Source organism: Carettochelys insculpta, chromosome 22 (genome assembly GCF_033958435.1).
Source record: "Carettochelys insculpta isolate YL-2023 chromosome 22, ASM3395843v1, whole genome shotgun sequence".
Taxonomy (NCBI): Eukaryota; Metazoa; Chordata; order Testudines; family Carettochelyidae; genus Carettochelys; species Carettochelys insculpta.
In genome coordinates, this window is record NC_134158.1 from 12,352,613 (window position 1) to 12,374,169 (window position 21,557).

The 21,557-nt window shown below is 65.9% G+C and overlaps 1 protein-coding gene across 7 annotated transcripts in view; it reads right to left on the reverse strand.

Annotated features, from left to right (window-relative positions):
• PLXNB3 (plexin B3) overlaps window positions 1-21,557 on the reverse strand; it is a 34,669-nt gene that overhangs the window by 1,366 nt on the left and 11,746 nt on the right. For 5 of the 7 annotated variants that reach the window (XR_012648498.1, XM_075016607.1, XM_075016605.1 and 2 more), the window contains exons 13-30: window positions 21,394-21,545; window positions 20,276-20,381; window positions 19,957-20,087; window positions 19,709-19,885; window positions 18,829-19,021; window positions 18,497-18,733; window positions 17,858-18,019; window positions 17,575-17,723; window positions 16,310-16,410; window positions 12,080-12,297; window positions 10,480-10,658; window positions 9,411-9,477; window positions 4,288-4,603; window positions 3,942-4,045; window positions 3,683-3,770; window positions 3,231-3,400; window positions 2,500-2,660; window positions 647-794 (exon numbers count right to left, since the gene is read on the reverse strand). Coding sequence is in view for 5 of the 7 variants with exons in the window: in XM_075016607.1 (XP_074872708.1) it covers window positions 647-794; window positions 2,500-2,660; window positions 3,231-3,400; window positions 3,683-3,770; window positions 3,942-4,045; window positions 4,288-4,603; window positions 9,411-9,477; window positions 10,480-10,658; window positions 12,080-12,297; window positions 16,310-16,410; window positions 17,575-17,723; window positions 17,858-18,019; window positions 18,497-18,733; window positions 18,829-19,021; window positions 19,709-19,885; window positions 19,957-20,087; window positions 20,276-20,381; window positions 21,394-21,545 (2,859 nt within the window). In the remaining 2 variants the exon portion in view is untranslated. Of the gene's footprint in view, window positions 1-646; window positions 795-1,841; window positions 1,985-2,499; window positions 2,661-3,230; window positions 3,401-3,682; window positions 3,771-3,941; window positions 4,046-4,287; window positions 4,604-9,410; window positions 9,478-10,479; window positions 10,659-12,079; window positions 12,298-16,309; window positions 16,411-17,574; window positions 17,724-17,857; window positions 18,020-18,496; window positions 18,734-18,828; window positions 19,022-19,708; window positions 19,886-19,956; window positions 20,088-20,275; window positions 20,382-21,393; window positions 21,546-21,557 lie in introns of those variants that run through there. The other 2 variants (XM_075016608.1, XR_012648499.1) reach the window with 2 other exon arrangements.

Below are 21,557 nucleotides of genomic sequence, written 5' to 3' on the forward strand. Positions count from 1 at the left end.
GGGGAGGGGAAGAGGGGGCAGGGTCCCCGCAGGTGGGGTGGGGTGGGGTGGGGATAGGAGGGGAAGGAGTGGGGTGGGGTGGGGTGGGGCGGGGCGGGGCAGGAGGGCAGGGGTCCCTGCGGGTGAATGGGAGGGGCAGGGAAGAGGTGTGGGGGTCCCTGGGGAGGGGCGGGGAAGAGGTGCCGGGGTCCCTGTGGGTGGGAGGTGGGGAGGGGAGGGGAGGAGGTGCCGGGGTCCCCGCGGGTGGGAGGTGGGGAGGGGAGGGGAAGGAGGGCAGGGGACCCTGCGGGTGAGTGGGAGGGGAGGGGAAGAGGTGCCGGGGTCCCCGCGGGTGGGAGGTGGGGAGGGAAAGGACGGCAGGGGTCCCTGCGGGTGGGAGGTGGGGAGGGGAGGGGAGGAGGTGCCGGGGTCCCCGCGGGTGGGAGGTGGGGAGAAGGAGGGCAGGGGACCCTGCGGGTGAGTGGGAGGGGAGGAGGTGGGGAGGGGAGGGGAGGGGAGGGGAAGGAGGGCAGGGGTCCCTGCGGGTGAGTGGGAGGGGAGGGGAAGAGGTGCCGGGGTCCCCGCGGGTGGGAGGTGGGGCGGGGAGGGGAAGAGGTGCCGGGGTCCCCGCCGGAGAGGGGCGCTGCCCGGATGCCGGGGTCCTGACCCGTCCCACGTTGTGCTGGCTGGCGGTGCAGGCATCGATGAGGGTCTGGCTGATGACGCCGAGGGCGGCCTCCACGTTTTCCGGCACCCGCACATCAAACAGCAGCTGGGGGTTGCGCACGATGGTCACCCAGAACCGCAGCAGCAGGCTGGGGGCAGGGCAGGGTGAGACGCCGGGCGAGAGACCCCCGCGCCCCACCTCACTGCCTCTTGGCTCCTGGGCTTGCAGCCCTGGCCCCCTGCTGCCCCGTCTGCCCCACGCGTTGGCCTGCGACGTGCAGCGCGGCACTGCCCAGCCTCTCCTGCACGCAGGCAGTGGCGCTTGCGGGGCTCTGGCCAGCGCGGCCAGCTGGGGAGGGCCCACCAAGGGCCCTGCTGATGAAAGGGGAGGTGAGTGTGTGTGAGTGTGACTTGGGTGACCAGATAACACCTCTGCTTCCCTGGCAGCCAGGCAAGGGAAGGGGTGGAGCCTGGCTGCTTTCGAATTACAGCCCCGGGCAGTTATGGGGGGCCGTGGGTCTGGAGGTGGGAGAGGGACAAAGAGGGCTGGATTCCAGGCCTGGGGTCCCCTCTCAGGACCTCCTTCCCCTACCAATAGGGACTGAACCTACCGCTTGTGGCTGCAGGACTGAGACGCCTGTAACACGCTGTGCCTCTGTCACCTAATAAACCTCCTGGCTGCGCATGGGGGGCAGAACTCAGGGACCCCTGACTCCCGTTACAGACCTACCCTGGACTGGGCAATGGAGCCCAGGGCACCGAATGCGCAGCCTGGACCTTCTGACAGCCATGTGTGGGTGTGGGCTGTGGCTGACTCCCTGCTGGCTGTAACCTGAGCTGGCAGGTAACACCTGTCCCCCCAGCAAAGAGCCGGGAGCTGGTTTGGAATCAGAGGCAGCAGTTTGCCTGGGGGAGGGTGGAAGGCAGTTAGCCAGGGCTGGAAGAGAGGAACAAAGCAGGGGAACCAAGGCCCTGGCTTGGGGGCTCCCCTCAGGCCTCCTCTCCCCAGGAGGGGTGGAAGGACGGTCTCTGCCAGCTGTACTGACACCTGCTCTGCGCTGGGCCTCTGTCGCCTGATCAACTTCCTCTTCTACCGGCTGAGCGAGCGTCGCTCCTGCCTGCGGATGTGGGGCGGTGCTGGGGGACCCCTCAACCCCATCACACCCTGCAGCTGGAGCGAGGGCTGTGGCACCCACCTGCAGAGGCCAGAGTCAGGTGTGGTCAGGGCCAGCGCCAGCCGACAGTGGGAGACGTCCCTGTGGTCGAGGTCGCACACAGGGCCCTGGGCTCCTTCGCGTGCCTGCAGTCTGGCCTCTCCCACTGCCGGGGCTGGGGCAAGCTGGGGGGGTTGGGTGGTCAGAGTGACAGCAGTGGCACCAGGGACTTCCGCATGGTGCCTGGAGCTGCCATCAGGGCAGGGGCTAGACTGGATGAGCTCTCGAGGTCCCAGCCAGTTTTAGGATCTGTGGGGCTGATTCCCATCCGCTACAAGCCCACACCAAGAGCCAGGCCACCAACGTGCAGCTCTGAGCCCTTGGCCAGGGTTCTTGCAGCCCCTCCAGCTGGGGCTGCAACAGGCCTGGCCCGGCGCATCCTGCAGGTGAGGGCTGAGGGAGGCAGTGACCTGGGACGTGGCTGGGCCTTGTGGGGGAAGAACACGACTGGGTTCAGAACCTCTCGTCCGTACAGGGAGTGCGGCTGGAGGGCACCGGAGACCTGGAGCCTCTCGGAGAGCTGCTGGGTGACGGGCTGGCAGGGCAGTGAACAGACATGCTGGGGCTGGGTTCTACCTCAGCCTTGGACTGGAGCACACCCGTTCAGTGTGCCCCAGCTAACCCCGTATCCCTCCCCCACCTGTTGGTCTTCCAGATGTGCAGGGTCTGGGGCTCGCTCACGCCGAGGCAGGCGGCCAGCTCATCCAGCAGGTCAAAGAGGAACTTGACTGGCATGGGCACAGGACGACCCACGCTCAGCATGGCCTGTAGCACATCCTCCACAAACTTCTGCAGCGTTCCCTGGGGGCAGCGGGCGGGGCGGGGCAGTCAGTGAACTCATGAGGAAGGCAGCTCATGGGGATGGCCCCGGCAGGGGCAGGGGCAGGGGCAGGGCGGAGGGAGGGGAACAGGACATGAGGGCACACGCGGGGATCTCTCACCTTCATGGAGAGCAGGCGGGTGAGGTGATCTCGGGGCTGGCGGGGGGCTGGGGGTGCAGGAGGGGCGCAGGTGGGGGGTGTCTCACCTTCATGGAGAGCAGGCGGGTGAGGTGATCTCGGGGGTGGCGGGGGGCTGGCGGTGCAGGAGGGGCGCAGGTGGGGGGTGTCTCACCTTCATGGAGAGCAGGCGGGTGAGGTGATCTCGGGGCTGGCGGGGGGCTGGGGGTGCAGGAGGGGCGCAGGTGGGGGGTGTCTCACCTTCATGGAGAGCAGGCGGGTGAGGTGATCTTGGGGGTGGCGGGGGGCTGGGGGTGCAGGAGGGGCGCAGGTGGGGGGTGTCTCACCTTCATGGAGAGCAGGCGGGTGAGGTGATCTCGGGGGTGGCGGGGGGCTGGGGGTGCAGGAGGGGCGCAGGTGGGGGGTGTCTCACCTTCATGGAGAGCAGGCGGGTGAGGTAGATCTCGGGGATGGCGGTGACCCGCTCCCGCAGGCTGCTGCGACACTGCTGCTGCTGCTTGTGGGCCTCAGGCTCCTCTGTGGGCTTGACCAGATGCCAAAGCTGCAGCCCTCCCTCCTCGTTCTCCTCCAGCATTGGGGTGTCTGTGGGGGAGGGATTAGTCCATAGCCTCCCAGGATTGCTCTCCACTTGGGTCAGTCCAAGGACCCCCCAGATCATCCCATATCACCCTTTGCTTCGTCTCACAGACCCTAGATCCACCTCCCCTTTCCTCCTTGCTTCAGCCCAAGGTCCCACCACTTAGTTCCCTGCAGGGATTTTCCCACCCCCCCCACCTCTCCCTTGGTTCGGTCTGGGGCTACAGGTGTGGGGGGCCGGGTCGGGCTAGGCCATCCACGGAGAGCGGGGTGACAGAAGGTGCTCACTCTCCCCTGAGACGAGGCGCTGCTTGGGGGCCTGCGAGGCCTCATTCTGCACCCGTGGGATCAGCCCCACTGTCGCTCCATCCGGAACCTGTGGGAAAAAAGATTCAGGGAGGGAACCCCGGCGTCCGGGCCCCCACCCCACCACACCCCACAGCCCCCCGGGAGCTGGGGAGGGAACCCCGGCGTCCGGGCCCCCACCCCACCACACCCCACAGCCCCCCGAGAGCTGGGGAGGGAACCCCGGCGTCCGGGCCCCCACCTTGTAGTGCTGCAGGGTGTTGAGCCTCTTCCACCCCATGTGCGTGATGGAAGTCAGGTCCTGGTCAGACAGGGTCAGGTGACCGGCCACACCCGAGCGCCACTCTAAGGAGAGCAGGGGGTGAGATGGGCCCTCCCTCTGTGCCCCTTCGGTATGATACCCCCTTGCCCCCCCCCCCACACGTGTGGGGTGCCTGAAGGGCCTATTTCAACCAGCCTCTCGCTGCGGTGCAGGCCCTGTGCCCAGTCTCTCACCCACATGCAAGGTGTGGGCTGGCAGGCCATGCCCCACCCCCCCGCAGTCCTGCTCCCAGCCCTGCCCCACAGACCTGCTTCCTCCACCTCACCCAGGTCCAAGGCGTGGGCCAGCGGGCGCTGAGAGAAGGGCACGCCCCTGTAGACCTGGTCCAGGATCTTCTCCTTGACCTGGCTGATGGTATCAATGTCGAGCACACGGGCCGGCACGCGCTGCCCCTCAGCGTCTCCCGGAGCCCCCGGCAGCAGCACACTCAGCGTCAGGGGCTGGAAGGGCACGTCCTCTCGCAGCAGGTGCCCATCACTCAGCGTCCTCTTGGCCTGGCCTGTCACTGCGTCCACCGGCCCCTTGTCAACCTGGGACTTGATGGCCCGGAACAGCATGTACAGGGGCTCGCCTGCCACCTCCTGAGGAGAGGGAGAGTGTGGGAGTCAGGCACCCAGGCCCCACTGAATCCCTGCATCCTTCTTTCCTGAGAAGCCTGGCGGCCAGCCCCCGCTCTGACCACTAGGCCCCACTCTCTGGGGTGCTACTGGAGCAATTCAGCATTCCAGGCCATTGCTGCATCCGTTCCCTGCATCCCATCATGCAAGATGGGCCACAGCTTGTGCCCAGCCTTACCGAGCTGCGTCCACACGGCCAGCGCAGCACAGCACAGCCCAGCTGGGGAGGGCTAGGCTAGGGGTGGCTCCACCAAGTGACCTGCCTGGGGCCCCACCTGCACAGCCTGGAACTTCCGGCAGCCCTGCAGCTGGAGCGAGGGCCATGGCACCCACCCGCGAGGCTGGGCTCAGGCATGGTCAGGGCCAGCACTGGCCGACAGCTGGAGACCTCCCCGCAGCCAAGGTCCAACACAGGGCCCTGGGCTCCTCCATGTGTCTGCAGTCCGGCCTCTCCCGCTGTCGGGTGTCGGGGGGCCTGTCACAAAGTGAGAGGTTGGACAGGGTCGAAGGTTTCATGTGGGGGGCACTCAGTGCCCTGGTGTTACCGGTGTGACGTGGGGAGGGGGAGGGAGTTGGCTGGTGCAGAGATCTGGGGGTCGAAGGTTTCATGCGGGGGGCACTCGGTGCCCTGGTGTTACCGGTGTGACGTGAGGAGGGGGAGGGAGTTGGCTGGTGTAGGGATCTGGGGGTCGAAGGTTTCATGCGGGGGGCACTCGGTGCCCTGATGTTACTGGTGTGACGTGAGGAGGGGGAGGGAGTTGGCTGGTGCAGGGATCTGGGGGTCGAAGGTTTCATGCGGGGGGCACTCGGTGCCCTGGTGTGACGTGGGGAGTCGGAGGGAGCTGGCTGGTGCAGGGATCTGGGGGTCGAAGGTTCCATGCGGGGGGCACTCGGTGCCCTGGTGTTACTGGTGTGACGTGAGGAGGGGGAGGGAGTTGGCAGGTGCAGGGATCTAGGGGTCAAAGGTTTCATGCGGGGGGCACTCGGTGCCCTGGTGTTACTGGTGTGACGTGAGGAGGGGGAGGGAGTTGGCTGGTGCAGGGGTCTGGGGGTCGAAGGTTTCATGCGGGGGGCACTCGGTGCCCTGGTGTTACCGGTGTGAGGTGGGGAGGGGGAGGGAGTTGGCTGGTGCAGGGGTCTGGGGGTCGAAGGTTTCATGCGGGGGGCACTCGGTGCCCTGGTGTTACCGGTGTGAGGTGGGGAGGGGGAGGGAGTTGGCTGGTGCAGGGGTCTGGGGGTCGAAGGTTTCATGCGGGGGGCACTCGGTGCCCTGGTGTTACCGGTGTGATGTGGGGAGGGGGAGGGAGTTGGCTGGTGCAGGGATCTGGGGGTCGAAGGTTTCATGCGGGGGGCACTCGGTGCCCTGGTGTGACGTGGGGAGTCGGAGGGAGCTGGCTGGTGCAGGGATCTGGGGGTCGAAGGTTCCATGTGGGGGGCACTCGGTGCCCTGGTGTTACTGGTGTGACGTGAGGAGGGGGAGGGAGTTGGCAGGTGCAGGGATCTAGGGGTCAAAGGTTCCATGCGGGGGGCACTCGGTGCCCTGGTGTTACTGGTGTGACGTGAGGAGGGGGAGGGAGTTGGCAGGTGCAGGGATCTAGGGGTCAAAGGTTTCATGCGGGGGGCACTCGGTGCCCTGGTGTTACTGGTGTGACGTGAGGAGGGGGAGGGAGTTGGCTGGTGCAGGGGTCTGGGGGTCGAAGGTTTCATGCGGGGGGCACTCGGTGCCCTGGTGTTACCGGTGTGAGGTGGGGAGGGGGAGGGAGTTGGCTGGTGCAGGGGTCTGGGGGTCGAAGGTTTCATGCGGGGGGCACTCGGTGCCCTGGTGTTACCGGTGTGAGGTGGGGAGGGGGAGGGAGTTGGCTGGTGCAGGGATCTGGGGGTCGAAGGGTTTGCATGCGGGGGGGGCACTCGGTGCCCTGGTGTTACCAGTGTGATGTGGGGAGGGGGAGGGAGTTGGCTGGTGCAGGGATCTGGGGGTCGAAGGGTTTGCATGCGGGGGGGGCACTCGGTGCCCTGGTGTTACCGGTGTGATGTGGGGAGGGGGAGGGAGTTGGCGGGTGCAGGGGATCTGGGGGTCGAAGGGTTTGCATGCGGGGGGGGCACTCGGTGCCCTGGTGTTACCGGTGTGATGTGGGGAGGGGGAGGGAGTTGGCGGGTGCAGGGGATCTGGGGGTCGAAGGTTTCATGCGGGGGGCACTCGGTGCCCTGGTGTTACCGGTGTGATGTGGGGAGGGGGAGGGAGTTGGCTGGTGCAGGGATCTGGGGGTCGAAGGGTTTGCATGCGGGGGGGGCACTCGGTGCCCTGGTGTTACCGGTGTGATGTGGGGAGGGGGAGGGAGTTGGCGGGTGCAGGGGATCTGGGGGTCGAAGGGTTTGCATGCAGGGGGCACTCGCTGTGGAAGCAGGGGCTGTGGGACGGGCAGGGCAGACTCAGCCATGCGGTGCTCGGGAGGCCAAGTCCCCAAGCTGGAGAGGTCCTGTTCTGGGTTCAATGCTCAATAACCCCATGTGATGCCAGATGAGTCGCTCTGGGCTGCACTGCTTCCCTGGGGAGTGGGGCTCAGGGGGGCCGAGTGAGAAGGCTCCTGGTGGAGCCCATGGCAGAAACAGGTGGGCTGTGACTCCAAGAGGGGTGGTCCCAGCTGGTGATGGGCTGAGCCTGGAGTGTCATCCCAAGAAGGGGCCGGCCTGTGAGTCAACAAGGTGGCAGCAGAGCCCGTTTGTGGGTGCCCCCTGCAGAGGGCTGGCTGCGGGACAGGCGCTGTTCAGTACGTGGCTGCCAGCCATAGCTGAGGTTTGGGAAGGAACCAGTGAGGAAATGGGGTGTGACCAGTTCCCCTGGCGCTTGCTGGGTAAGGAGAGGGGCTGTGGAAGTCACTATGGAGCAGCTGCCTGCGCAGGGTGCAGAGTGGCCTGTATGAGCGACAGGCTCCCGGTCCCAGTGGGGATCCAAGAGCGGACAGCAGCTGTGGGGGCATCAGGGCAGCAGCCAGGCGTCCAGAGGAGCTGCAGAGGCGGGCGCTGGGGCTGAGAGCACAAGCAGTGGAGGCGGGTGGCAGGAGCTGGTGTGGGAGGAGAGGCGGCCGAGGGGGCCTAGCTGCATGTACGTGGGGACAGGCCCCCAGCCACCAGTGCTGTGAGGAACAACTCCAGACTGCTCCCCAGTGCGGGGGGGGGGCGTAACTGAGGCCATCTCACGTCTGAGAGGGGGCTTGTGATCTGCCCTGCCTGACCAGCTTGGCTCTCTGGCCCGACCGGGACCTGGGGCCCCAGCCACATTCACCCACACGGAGGGGACTGACATGGTGACCAGGCCCAGTTCAAACAGGCCTGGCTGCTGCTGTGTGCACTGACACCCAGGATCCAGGTCCCAGTTATGGGATGTGTGTGAGACCCCAGGTGTTGGGAATCCCTCCCCAGGTGGGGGAAGGGTGCCAGGGCTGCTTCCACAGAAGACATGTAGAACTGGGGGCTGGAGTAACTGTAGGACATTTCTCCCAACACCTACAGCTGGTTTGTCCAATTGGCAGACCAGACCGGAGCAGACCATCAGCCCAGAGATCATGCCTGTGTAGTGGCACTGGCGGGTGAGTTTGTAGCAAGCAGTTTGAGGGAGAGCCACGCTGATACGCAGAAGTGGAGTCACCCAGAGAGCCCTCAAAGATGGGGCTCCAGGAGGCCCAGTGCAGAGGAGCCCATGAATGCTGGGACAGGCTGATCGCTGATGAGACTTGAGGGACCTGAGATGCAATTACTGTGGCCAAAAGGGACACAAGGTCGTGCAATGCCAGAGGATGAAGGAAATTTGGGCCAGGCAGAACCCTTGGAGTGTCAGCTGGGTGGGCACCCACCCAGAGGGGGCACCATGGGTCTGGGGGGAAGCAGTGGGCTGTACTGGGCTGGGGGAAGGGACCGCCAGGCCAGGCCCACAGAGGAAGGGGAGGACCCTGGGGGAGCAGAGTAAGGGGACTCCATGGGGAGGCCTGCAGCAGAGTGGCCTGCTGGGAGCTCTGAAAGGTGTGGTCCCAGGAAGCAAAGGGATAACTCCAGAGAGGGTGGACTCTCAGATGGGGCTGTTGGATTGGATTGGGCCCCGAAAATGACTGGTGCCCTAGAGGGGAGGGCCCCGCTGGGGCCGTACAGGCCAAGTGTGGCATGACCTGGGAGTTCATGAGGGACCCACCCTAAGAGCAGATGTGTTCCAGAGACTTGACTGGACAGCAAATTGTTCCACCTCTGCCACCAACCTGCACTGGAACTTCGCTATTGGGTGCTTTTTTTTTTTTTTTTTTTTTTTTTTTAAAAGAAAAAGCAATTTCAGCTTTCACTCTTTGTCTTTTTTCAATAACCCTCCAGCTGGGGCTGCAACAGGCCTGGCCCGGCCCGGCCCATCCTGTAGGTGAGGGCTGAGGGGTCCAGTGACCTGGGACAAGGCTGGTGCTTGGTAGTGGGAGGAATACGACTGGGTTCAGAACCTCTCATCCGTACAGGGAGTGCGGCTGGAAGGCACCGGAGACCTGGAGCCTCTCGGAGAGCTGCTGGGTGACTCTGGCTGGTAGGGCAGCGAACAGAAATGCGCTGGGGCTGGCTTGGTGCCTCGGACTGGAGGACACCAGTCTGGGCCTGTCAGTGGCCCGGTCACTGAGCAATGCACACTGAACTGATACTCAGTGGTGCCCCCAGAAACCTCCCGTACTACATCCCCTCCCAGAGAGCCCAGGAATCCCGGCTCACTGCCACTCTCCAGAGCTAGGACATGACCTACACTCACCCGCAGGTAGGAGTACATGCAGATGTACATCCAGTTGTTCAGCAGCTTTTCCGCCATGGTCTCTGTCCTGTGGAGTGCAGGGATTCAGCTGGGTTTGCTATGAAACCTCCCTAACCACTCCCCCTGCTCCGTGCCCTGGCCCCCACCCAGGGACTCTGGCCCCAGTTCCCATCTCTGCATTCCCCTCCTACTGTGTGGCCCCATCGGCCTGACTACCCAGCGCACCCCTTTGACTAAGTGGGGCTTTGATTCCCCTTCTGCTGCTGCCAGGGATCCCTACTGCCCTGTCGTACCCTGGGGGGCTTCCCTGAGCCCTGCACCAGTATCTCCTGGTGATTGGAGTTTCCGGTGCCATGGCCTCTCCCACAAACGCAAGGCCCTTGGGAACCTGAACCTTGTGGGGACGGTGACCAGGGGACACCTTTTACCCAAGAAGCAGGACAAAGGCCAGAGGATGGCCCAGGCTTGCCAGGGTGGGGGAGGTCTGGCTCAGGGTCCCCCTCTCTCTGCAATTGCTGGAACTGACTGACAAGTCTGTTCTGCGCCGGGTCCCTGGCACCGACTCGCCCTCCTGCTCTCCTGCCGCCACATCCTAGCTGCCCGCGGGTGGGCGCAGGGCTGGGGCTCCCCACACTTGGTGACACCCTCTAGCTGGCAGGTTCCAACAGCAGCAAATTGAGCCCCACTTTTCCCTCTGGGCACCCATCTGCAGCACTAAGGGCTGGTACGTTTCACCCGTGGCTGGTTCTCCCACCAGCGAGGAACAGCCACATTCCCACACTGTGTGATAGGGAGCTGTGCTCACAGGGGCTCGGCGATGGGGGTGGGGTGTCCAGGGCCACAAGCACCAGGAGATTGGGGGTGGGGCATTTGGGCCCATGGGTGCCAAGCAATCAAGGGGCTCTGGTATTTTCCCCTCAGCCCCGTCCTTCACTGAGCACATCTGTGGCTGGGCAGCCATTCGTGCTCCTGGCCTGGTGCCCATTGGTGGCGATGAGGCCAGTGGTGTCTGCCAACAACGGGCATGGAGCCGGGCACAGGGGACGTGTGCAGCAGCCCTTGGGCTCACCTGCGCAGCATGAGCTTGGGGTTGCGGGCCACATGGCGCTGCGCCAGCTCGCCCAGCAGGCTCTGCAGGATGTCAGTGAGGTACTCCAGCCGCCCATGCAGCGCCAGCGCCAGAAGCGAGGCTGCCTGGCACCGGTCCTGCCGCGAAAACGACGCCTCCCCCTCCAGCGTGCGAATCAGCTGTGGGGCCAGAGGCGGGAGGTCAGTATGGGGGGACTCGACACACTCCCAAGTCCCTGAGCACCCACTGCTCCTCCCCAGGCACTGTTTTGTTCCCACCACCCACCAGGCTCCTGTGTCCCCCACAGCCTCTCCCCCTGTACCCACATAGCCTTGTAACCTATGGCCCCCTGTATCCATATAGCCCCGTACCCCCAATCTTCCTGCCCCTTCCACCCACACACCTCTGCACCTACGCAGACCCATCCCCAAACCTATATAGCCCCATGCCCCTAAGCCCCTGTACCCACAGCCCCATATCCCCAGCCTCCTGGCCCCGAACCCCTATAGCCCTTATCCCCCGCAAGCCCCTGTGCCTGCCCAGTTCTATACCCCTATAATCTGCTGTACCCCATTGCTCCACAGCCTCCTGCCCCCTACCGCTACCTCCATAGCTCCATGCCCCCCCACACTTCACCCCATAACTCCTTCATCCTCTCCCTGAATAGTCCACTAACCCATGGCCCTGCTTCCATAACCTCTGTCACCCGTCCTCATACTCCCTCAACCTTTTGTCATCATAATTCAGACCCCCCCAGCCCTGGGCCACATATCTGCTCAGTCCGTGTGCCTCTGTAACCTCCCCCATACATCCTGTACCCCAAAACCCATGAGCCTGACTCATGTACCCTGTGATGGTGCTGAGGGTGGGTGCGGGAGACTCAGGCTGGATGGGTGTGTGACAGGCTGAGCAGCTACCCCCAGCGGGGGCTGACCCCCTGGGGCTGTACCCCGAGCTGGCAGGTAACCTCTCTGCCCTGAGCACAGAGCAGGGAGGAGCTGAGCGAGGCGGCAGTTGGAAGCTGGGGGGAAGAGTTGGAAGGAGCCAGCCTGTGCAGAGGGGGGCTACACCCCAGCTGGGGCACCCCTCGAGCTCCTCTCCCTAGCAGGGGTTGGAATGACGGTCTCTGCCGGCTGTTCTGACACCTGCTCTGTGCTGCGGCTCTGTCACCTGATCAACTTTCTGTTCTACCTGCTGAGTGAGAACAACAAGACCTGGGGCACCTGATAGACTAACAGATATTTTCAAGCATGAGCTTTCATGGGTGAAAACTCGCTTTGTCAACTGCATGCCTGCCTGCGGACAGGGCGCAGTGCTTGGGAACCCCTGAACCCCCCCAGACTCCCTCGGCGCCCGCACTCTGGGCCCTCACAGAACGCACGTAGTACCACACCTCTGTCACTCCCTGTAGTCCTACAGTTCTGCTGCTTGTACTCCCTGGCCCATACACTTGCTCCATAGGGCCTAGAAACTCAAAAACCCTGGCTTCCACACCCTGGAACCCTGTAGTCTGCCCCACGTACCCCTCTGTCCCTGAACCCCAATAAGCCCTTGCTCCCATGCCCCACAGAGACCCCCACAACCAGACCTCCCCACTCACCGTCAGCAGGAAGGCCTTGCTGTTGAGCAGGCTGGAGAGCTGGGCCAGACCCTGCTCCACAGTGGCCCTGCGCCCCTCAGCCAGCTCGGCCCCCTGCCGCACCAGCACCCCTGGCTGACCAGGAAAGAAGACACGCTGGACATAGGTGCTGTATTCCAGGAATGGGATCCCCAAGCCCTCCAGCTCCCCGCTCGGGTCCGTCATCTCTGTCATCAGGTCTGCAGGGAGTGAGAATAGAGGTCACCCCACAGGCCCCACTGACTACTCCCCCAGCCTGCCCATGTCCCTCAGGAACTACTTCATCTACCCTAAAACCTTCCAACCAGCCACTCCAGGAATATTTCTCCATCCCACATATCTTGTCCGATTTCCATCTTGCTTGAGATATTCTCCAACCAGATGCAAAGATTCCCCAGGACCATGGATTCCACCTCCCAAAGGGCTCTTCTGACCCCCATAGTCAACCCCAAACCACCTGTTTGTTCCCAGCTCAGCCAGTGCAGTCCTGACTATATTCCAGCCAACCACCAGTCAACCTCCCTCAGGGACTATTACCCCACACGTATCCCTCCGCTCCCGCCTGCCCCCGCCAACCGCTCTCAGGGACTATTACCCCACACGTATCCCTCTGCTCCCGCCTGCCCCCCGCCAACCGCCCTCAGGGACTATTACCCCACACATATCCCTCTGCTCCCACCTGCCCCCGCCAACCGCCCTCAGGGACTATTACCCCACACGTATCCCTCTGCTCCCGCCTGCCCCCGCCAACCGCCCTCAGGGACTAGTCCTCTCACACACCACACATATCCCTCCGCTCCCGCCTGCCCCCGCCAACCGCTCTCAGGGACTATTACCCCACACGTATCCCTCTGCTCCCGCCTGCCCCCCGCCAACCGCCCTCAGGGACTATTACCCCACACATATCCCTCTGCTCCCACCTGCCCCCGCCAACCGCCCTCAGGGACTATTACCCCACACGTATCCCTCTGCTCCCGCCTGCCCCCCGCCAACCGCCCTCAGGGACTATTACCCCACACGTATCCCTCTGCTCCCACCTGCCCCCACCAACCGCCCTCAGGGACTAGTCCTCTCACACACCACACATATCCCTCCGCTCCCGCCTGCCCCCGCCAACCGCTCTCAGGGACTATTACCCCACACGTATCCCTCTGCTCCCGCCTGCCCCCCGCCAACCGCCCTCAGGGACTATTACCCTACACATATCCCTCTGCTCCCACCTGCCCCCGCCAACCGCCCTCAGGGACTATTACCCCACACGTATCCCTCTGCTCCCGCCTGCCCCCCGCCAACCGCCCTCAGGGACTATTACCCCACACGTATCCCTCTGCTCCCGCCTGCCCCCGCCAACCGCCCTCAGGGACTATTACCTTACACGTATCCCTCTGCTCCCGCCTGCCCCCGCCAACCGCCCTCAGGGACTATTACCCCACACGTATCCCTCTGCTCCCGCCTGCCCCCCGCCAACCGCCCTCAGGGACTATTCCCCTCACACGTATCCCTCCGCTCCCGCCTGCCCCCGCCAACCTCCCTCAGGGACTATTACCCCACACGTATCCCTCTGCTCCCGCCTGCCCCCCGCCAACCGCCCTCAGGGACTACTCCCCTCATGCGTATCCCTCCGCTCCCGCCTGCCCCCGCCAACCTCCCTCAGGGACTAGTCCTCTCACACACACACGTATCCCTCCGCTCCCGCCTGCCCCCGCCAACCGCCCTCAGGGACTATTACCCCACACGTATCCCTCTGCTCCCGCCTGCCCCCCACCAACCGCCCTCAGGGACTATTACCCCACACGTATCCCTCTGCTCCCGCCTGCCCCCTGCCAACCGCCCTCAGGGACTATTCCCCTCACACACACAGATATCTCTCTGCTCCCGCCTGCCCCCGCCAACCGCCCTCAGGGACTATTCCCCTCATGCGTATCCCTCCGCTCCCACCTGCCCCCCGCCAACTGCCCTCAGGGACTAGTCCTCTCACACACACACACACGTATCCCTCCGCTCCCGCCTGCCCCCGCCAACCGCCCTCAGGGACTATTACCCCACACGTATCCCTCTGCTCCCGCCTGCCCCCCACCAACCGCCCTCAGGGACTATTACCCCACACGTATCCCTCTGCTCCCGCCTGCCCCCCGCCAACCGCCCTCAGGGACTATTCCCCTCATGCGTATCCCTCCGCTCCCACCTGCCCCCCGCCAACCGCCCTCAGGGACTAGTCCTCTCACACACACACGTATCCCTCCGCTCCCGCCTGCCCCCCGCCAACCGCCCTCAGGGACTATTCCCCTCACACACACACATATCCCTCTGCTCCCGCCTGCCCCTGCCAACCACCCTCAGGGACTATTCCCCTCATGCGTATCCCTCCGCTCCCACCTGCCCCCCGCCAACCGCCCTCAGGGACTATTCCCCTCATGCGTATCCCTCCGCTCCCGCCTGCCCCCACCAACCGCCCTCAGGGACTATTACCCCACACGTATCCCTCTGCTCCCGCCTGCCCCCTGCCAACCGCCCTCAGGGACTATTCCCCTCACACACACACATATCTCTCTGCTCCCGCCTGCCCCCGCCAACCGCCCTCAGGGACTATTCCCCTCACACACACACGTATCCCTCCGCTCCCGCCTGCCCCCGCCAACCGCCCTCAGGGACTAGTCCTCTCACACACACACACGTATCCCTCCGCTCCCGCCTGCCCCCGCCAACCGCCCTCAGGGACTATTACCCCACACGTATCCCTCTGCTCCCGCCTGCCCCCCACCAACCACCCTCAGGGACTATTACCCCACACGTATCCCTCTGCTCCCGCCTGCCCCGCGCCAACCGCCCTCAGGGACTATTCCCCTCACACACACACATATCCCTCTGCTCCCGCCTGCCCCCGCCAACCGCCCTCAGGGACTATTCCCCTCATGCGTATCCCTCCGCTCCCACCTGCCCCCGCCAACCGCCCTCAGGGACTATTCCCCTCATGCGTATCCCTCCGCTCCCGCCTGCCCCCGCCAACCGCCCTCAGGGACTATTCCCCTCACACACACACGTATCCCTCCGCTCCCGCCTGCCCCCACCAACCGCCCTCAGGGACTAGTCCTCTCACACACACACGTATCCCTCCGCTCCCGCCTGCCCCCGCCAACCGCCCTCAGGGACTATTACCCCACACGTATCCCTCTGCTCCCGCCTGCCCCCGCCAACCGCCCTCAGGGACTATTACCCCACACGTATCCCTCTGCTCCCGCCTGCCCCCGCCAACCGCCCTCAGGGACTATTACCCTCACGCGTATCCCTCCGCTCCCGCCTGCCCCCGCCAACCGCCCTCAGGGACTATTACCCCACACGTATCCCTCTGCTCCCGCCTGCCCCCGCCAACCACCCTCAGGGACTATTACCCTCACACACACACATATCCCTCTGCTCCCGCCTGCCCCCGCCAACCACCCTCAGGGACTATTCCCCTCATGCGTATCCCTCCGCTCCCACCTGCCCCCGCCAACCGCCCTCAGGGACTATTCCCCTCATGCGTATCCCTCCGCTCCCGCCTGCCCCCACCAACCGCCCTCAGGGACTAGTCCTCTCACACACACACGTATCCCTCCGCTCCCGCCTGCCCCCGCCAACCGCCCTCAGGGACTATTACCCCACACGTATCCCTCTGCTCCCGCCTGCCCCCGCCAACCGCCCTCAGGGACTATTACCCCACGCGTATCCCTCTGCTCCCGCCTGCCCCTGCCAACCACCCTCAGGGACTATTACCCTCACGCGTATCCCTCCGCTCCCGCCTGCCCCCGCCAACCGCCCTCAGGGACTATTACCCCACACGTATCCCTCTGCTCCCGCCTGCCCCCGCCAACCGCCCTCAGGGAGTATTCCCCTCACACACACACGTATCCCTCCGCTCCCGCCTGCCCCTGCCAACCACCCTCAGGGACTATTACCCCACACGTATCCCTCTGCCCCCGCCAACCGCCCTCAGGGACTATTACCCCACACGTATCCCTCTGCTCCCGCCTGCCCCCGCCAACCGCCCTCAGGGACTATTACCCCACGCGTATCCCTCTGCTCCCGCCTGCCCCCGCCAACCACCCTCAGGGACTATTACCCTCACACGTATCCCTCCGCTCCCGCCTGCCCCCGCCAACAGGGACTATTTCTCCCCGATCTCACTCTGTCCCTGCCAGCCAGCTGGGCTCCCCCTGGGAGGACAATCCATACCAGTGAACTCCTTGCGGCACTGGTCCCCGACGCTGACCTCCAGGTTCTCTAGCTGCACCAGCACCTTCTTGTAATCCCGCAGGGCCTGCTTGCTCTTCCGCCTGTCGGGAGCAGTAGCCTGTTACTCACTCGTGCTGGCGGAGGGATATCGGCGCAAGGGGCAGGATAACCAGGGGAGGGGCAGGCGGAGGGATATCGGCGGGAGGGGCAGGATAACCGGGGCGGGTGGTGGGATATCGGTGCGAGGGGCAGAATAACCGGGGCGGGTGGTGGGATATCGGCGCGAGGGGCAGGATACCAGGGGCAGGTGGTGGGATATCGGCGCGAGGGGCAGGATAACCAGGGGAGGGGCAGGCGGAGGAATATCGGCGTGAGGGGCAGGATAATCGGGGGAGGGGCAGGCGGCGGGATATCGGCGTGAGGGGCAGGATAATCGGGGGAGGGGCAGGCGGCGGGATATCGGCGGGAGGGGCAGGATAACTGGGGCAGGCGGAAAGATATCGGCGCAAGGGGCAGGTGGTGGGATATCGGCGTGAGGGGCAGGATAACCAGGGGAGGGGCAGGCGGAGGGATATCGGCGTGAGGGGCAGGATACCCGGTGCAGGTGGTGGGATATTGGCGCGAGGGGCAGGATAATCGGGGGAGGGGCAGGCAGAGGGATATCGGCGCGAGGGGCAGGATACCCGGGGCAGGTGGTGGAATATCGGCGCGAGGGGCAGGATAATCGGGGGAGGGGCAGGCGGAGGGATATCGGCGTGAGGGGCAGGATACCAGGGGCAGGTGGTGGAATATCGGCGCGAGGGGCAGGATAATCGGGGGAGGGGCAGGCGGAGGGATATCGGCGCGAGGGGCAGGATACCCGGGGCAGGCGGAGGGATATCGGCGCGAGGGGCAGGATACCCGGGGAAGGGGCAGGCGGAGGGATATCGGCGCGAGGGGCAGGATACCCGGGGCAGGCGGAGGGATATCGGCGCGAGGGGCAGGATAATCGGGGGAGGGGCAGGCGGAGGGATATCGGCGCGAGGGGCAGGCGGAGGGATATCGGCGGGAGGGGCAGGATAACTGGGGCAGGCGGAGAGATATCGGCGCAAGGGGCAGGCGGAGGGATATCGGCGCAAGGGGCAGGATAACCAGGGGAGGGGCAGGTGGAGGGATATTGGCGCGAGGGGCAGGATACCCGGGGCAGGTGGTGGGATATCGGCGCGAGGGGCAGGATAACCGGGGCAGGGGCAGGCAGAGGGATATCGGCGCGGGGGGGCCCACACCTGTACATGAGGATGAGAAGCAGCACGAGGAGGACCAGCAGGGCAGCGCCCACTCCCAGCCCCACCTGCGCCTCAGGGGGCAGGCGGGGGCTGAGCTCCGAGTCGTAGCGCACGTGGCCTAGCTCCAGACGCAGGTTCCCCATCTGCACCTGGGCGGGATAGTGGAGGTGTCAGGGAGCAGCGACCCTCCCCGGCTCCAGGGAGCCTCTTCCCCCCCAACCCTCCTCCCCTCACTCTGCCCAGCCACCCAGAAAAGGGGCACAGCCCCCCGCCCCGCACTCACAATGAACTCGGGCAGGCCGGCGGAGGCATTGAGGGGCCGTGGAGGGTGCAGGGGGGGCTCGCAATACAGGTGGGTGCGGGTCAGGGTCTTGACAGCGCAGAACCCCTCCCCCACCTGCACCAGCACCTCCTCCTTTGAGATCCCTAAGGTCAGCCCGTCCCCCTGCCAGGACAGACAGACGGATGGACGGACAGAGACAGACAGAGAATCAGCTGGGGGACCCCCAGCACTGGCAGACTCCTGCTTACACCAGCCCCTGGACCCCCCCCCAGTGTGTGCCCCCCACCCCAGCCCAGCCCCTAACCCCGCACCCAGCACCTGGCCCCCCCAGCTTGAGCCCCCCATCCTGGCTCAGCCCCTAACCCCCCACCCCCACCCAGTGCCTGCCCACCCCAGACCCTGCCCCCCCCACCTTGCGCCCCCCACCCCAGCCTATTCCCTAACCCCCCACCCAGCACCTGCCCCCCCCAGCGTGCGCCCCCATCCCAGCCCCTGGTCACCCCCAGCTTGCACCCCTCAACCCAGTCCCTAGCCCCCCCAGCCTAGCCCCAGCCCCCTGCCCAGCACCTGCCCCCCCCAGCGTGCACTCCCAGCCCAGCCCCTGGCACCCAGGACAGGCCCCAGCCTGGCCACCCTCACCTCCACCTGCAGCACGCTGCCCGCTTTGAGGCTGTAGGGGGCGCCGGCCCCACGGCCCAGCCAGCGCAGCTGGGGGTCGGGGACGTAGGCGAAGGGGCGCCCCCCGCTGGCCGCCACGAAGCTGAGCCGCAGCCCGTCCAGCTGGAAGAGCAGGTCCTGCAGGGCAGCGCCCGGGGGCACGGCTGGCGTGGGGCACAGCATCAGCACCGAGGAGTTGGGGCAGCAGGATGCCCGGCACTGGGGGCAGGAGGGAGCGCACCATGGGAGGGCCGCAAGTGAGCCCAGCCCTGGGGCCTGTCACAGGCCCCCCCTCCGGCCCTCCCCCCGCTCACCTCCAGCAGGCCGCCCACCATGGAGCAGGGGCGGGGGGAGGTTGGCAGGGATCGAGGGAACCCCCAGCACCCCCTCTTCTTCCTCTGGCTCTCCCTGGTGCCCTCCCAGCCCTCTGGAGACAGCAGGGCCTTGATAAGCGGCTGCTGCACCACATCCAGGTTGGTGCCCTCCACACGGATAAGCCGGCCACCCCTGCAAGCCCAGAAGTCCAGGTGAGAAAGAAGAGGGGGGAGGGTCAACTGGCCAGCTGGGGCGGGCAGAGCCCACAACTCAGGGCGCTGCTGCAGGAAGCTCACAGCTCTGGGAGAGACCCATCTGGGGGGAATCTCACAGCACAGGGGAAACTCCCAGACAAAGCAGGGTTGTGGGGATTTTACTTGTCCTGTGACGTGCGTTTGCCGATACCGTGTAACACCAGGCGGCTGCCTCGGTTTCTCTGAGCACATCACTCATGCACAGTTGGTGTCTTTGTGAAGATCAGTGGGGTTCCAGGGCCATTTGTAACCAAGGCAACCAGGTGACGCCTTTTTGGGGAGACAGGGCAAAGTGGAGAAAAGGGGCCTGGCTGGTTTGAATTGGAACTGGGCTGTTGAGTGGGGCAGTCTGGTCTGGCTGGAGGTGGGGGGAGCAGGGCCCAGCTCAGGGAACCCCCCCCCAGCCCCTCTCCCCAAGGTGGGTGGTGCTGACGGCCTCAGGTTATGGGGTGACAGGGACACAATGCGGGAACCAAACTGTTCTCTGCCTGTGGGTGGGGGACTCCCCACGCTGTGACAGGGCCACTGCTGAGGGGAAGCTCGCAGCACTGCAGGAGGCGCCCACGTCCGGTGCACTGCTGTGGAGAAGCTCACAGCTCCCAAGCCCTCTCCCTGCATCTCTTACCCCCGGAAGCTGGTGGCCGGCTCGGCCCATATGATGTTGGGGTTGGGGGTGTAGCGGAACGTGCCCCCCTGCAGGCGGCGCTCTGTCTGGCCATACACCACCCGCACAGACGCCTCCTGGGGCTCAGGGCTGGGGCTGGTCTCGCAGATGATGGCAGTGGGCTCCACCGGTGCCGTTCTGTGGGGGGGTAGAAGGATTAGCTGGGGGGCAGAGCTGGGGGAAGCCAAGGAGGAGCCAGGGGCACTCACATGGCACAGGGCAGGTCCCCCACAAAGACCGCAATGTGCTCGCCCGTCAAGAGCTCCTCCCCTAGGATGGTCAGCTGGGTGCCCCCTGCCACGGGGCCAAGCTGGGGGTGCAGCTCCTGCGGGCTGGGATCCTACAGGTGGAGAAAGCCGTTGCAGCAGAGAGCATTGGTGGGGAAAGCTCGGAGCACTGAGGCAGCCCTGGCTGGGGGCACTGCTGTAGAGGTAGCTCGCAGCAACAGCAGCAGAGAGGAGGAGGATGCCAAGGGGTGCGCGCCCCACACATCCTGAATCGAGCTGCCCTGGCCCAACACGTGCTGACCTGGTAAGTGAAGTGGTCGGCGGAGATGCCTGGAGGCTGGTCCCCCACGGTGACCTCAACTGGGCCAGAGAGGCCCCTCTTCCCCGGAGAGACCCGGCACACGATCCTGAGAGGGGGAGAAGGGGCACTGCTATGGGGGAATTGGAGCGCTAGGAGCCCTGGCTGGGCACAGCCTCGCAGTACCGGGACACACGCTGCTGGGGCACGGCTGGAGAGGAGTTTGCACCATGGGGAAGGCAGCAGGACAGGGAAGCCCGTGAGTCGGACAGGTCGCAGCATAGGGCACTGCCAGGCAACATCGCAGCGCAGGGCTAGCAAGGTGGAACTCTCTGGGGCAGCTCACACTGGGGGGGCACAGCCGGGGACAGGCACAATGTACCAGAACCCAGGGGGGCACAGCCAGGGAAGAGCATGAGCTGGGGTGGGGCGGGGCGGGCAGGGCACAGACGGGGAGTGGGGCACAGCCAGGGGGGCAGGGTGGGGTGGGGAAGGGGGGCATGGCAGGGCACAGCCGGAGGTGGGGGCGGACCAGGACATGGCAGGGCACAGCCGGGGGGGCAGGGGGGGCGGCCCGGGGCAGGGCACAGCCGGGAGGCAGGGCACAGCCAGGGGGGTGGTGTGGGGCGTGGCAGGGGGCATGGCAGGGCACAGCTGGGACGGGGTGGTGGGCCGGGGCAGGGCACAGCCGGGGGGGCATGGCAGGGCACGGCCAGGGGTGGGGGCCGGGGCAGGGCACAGCCGGGGGGCAGGGCACAGCCAGGGGGGCGGGGCGGGGTGGGGCAGTGGGGTATGGTGGGGCACAGCCGGGGTGGCCGGGGTAGGGCACAGCCGGGGGGGTGGGGCGGGGCAGGGGGCATGGCAGGGCACACCCGGGGGGGCAGGCTGGGAGAGGGCACAGCTGGGGGGCAGGGCGGGGCAGGGCAGGGGGGCATGGCAAGGCACAGCCGGGGGGGGGCGGGGGCTGGGACAGGGCACAGCTAGGGGGCGGGGCAGGGCAGGGGGGCATGGCAGGGCACAACCCGGGGGGGGGGCAGGGCACAGCTGGGGGGGCGGGGGCGGGGGGGGCAGGGCAAAGCCGGGGGGCATGGCAGGGCAGGGGGGCGCCGGCGCTTCCTTACCGAGTGGAGACACGGTAGAGAGAAGGCTCCGGCGCGCAGGGCTGCCCAGCCACCCGCACTGAGTCCAGCACATCCGCCAGGCGCCGGCCCAGGTTGGAACCGGTGATGGTCAGGGACACGCCCCCCTCCAGGGGGCTGCTGTGGGGCTGGATCTGGGGGGCAAG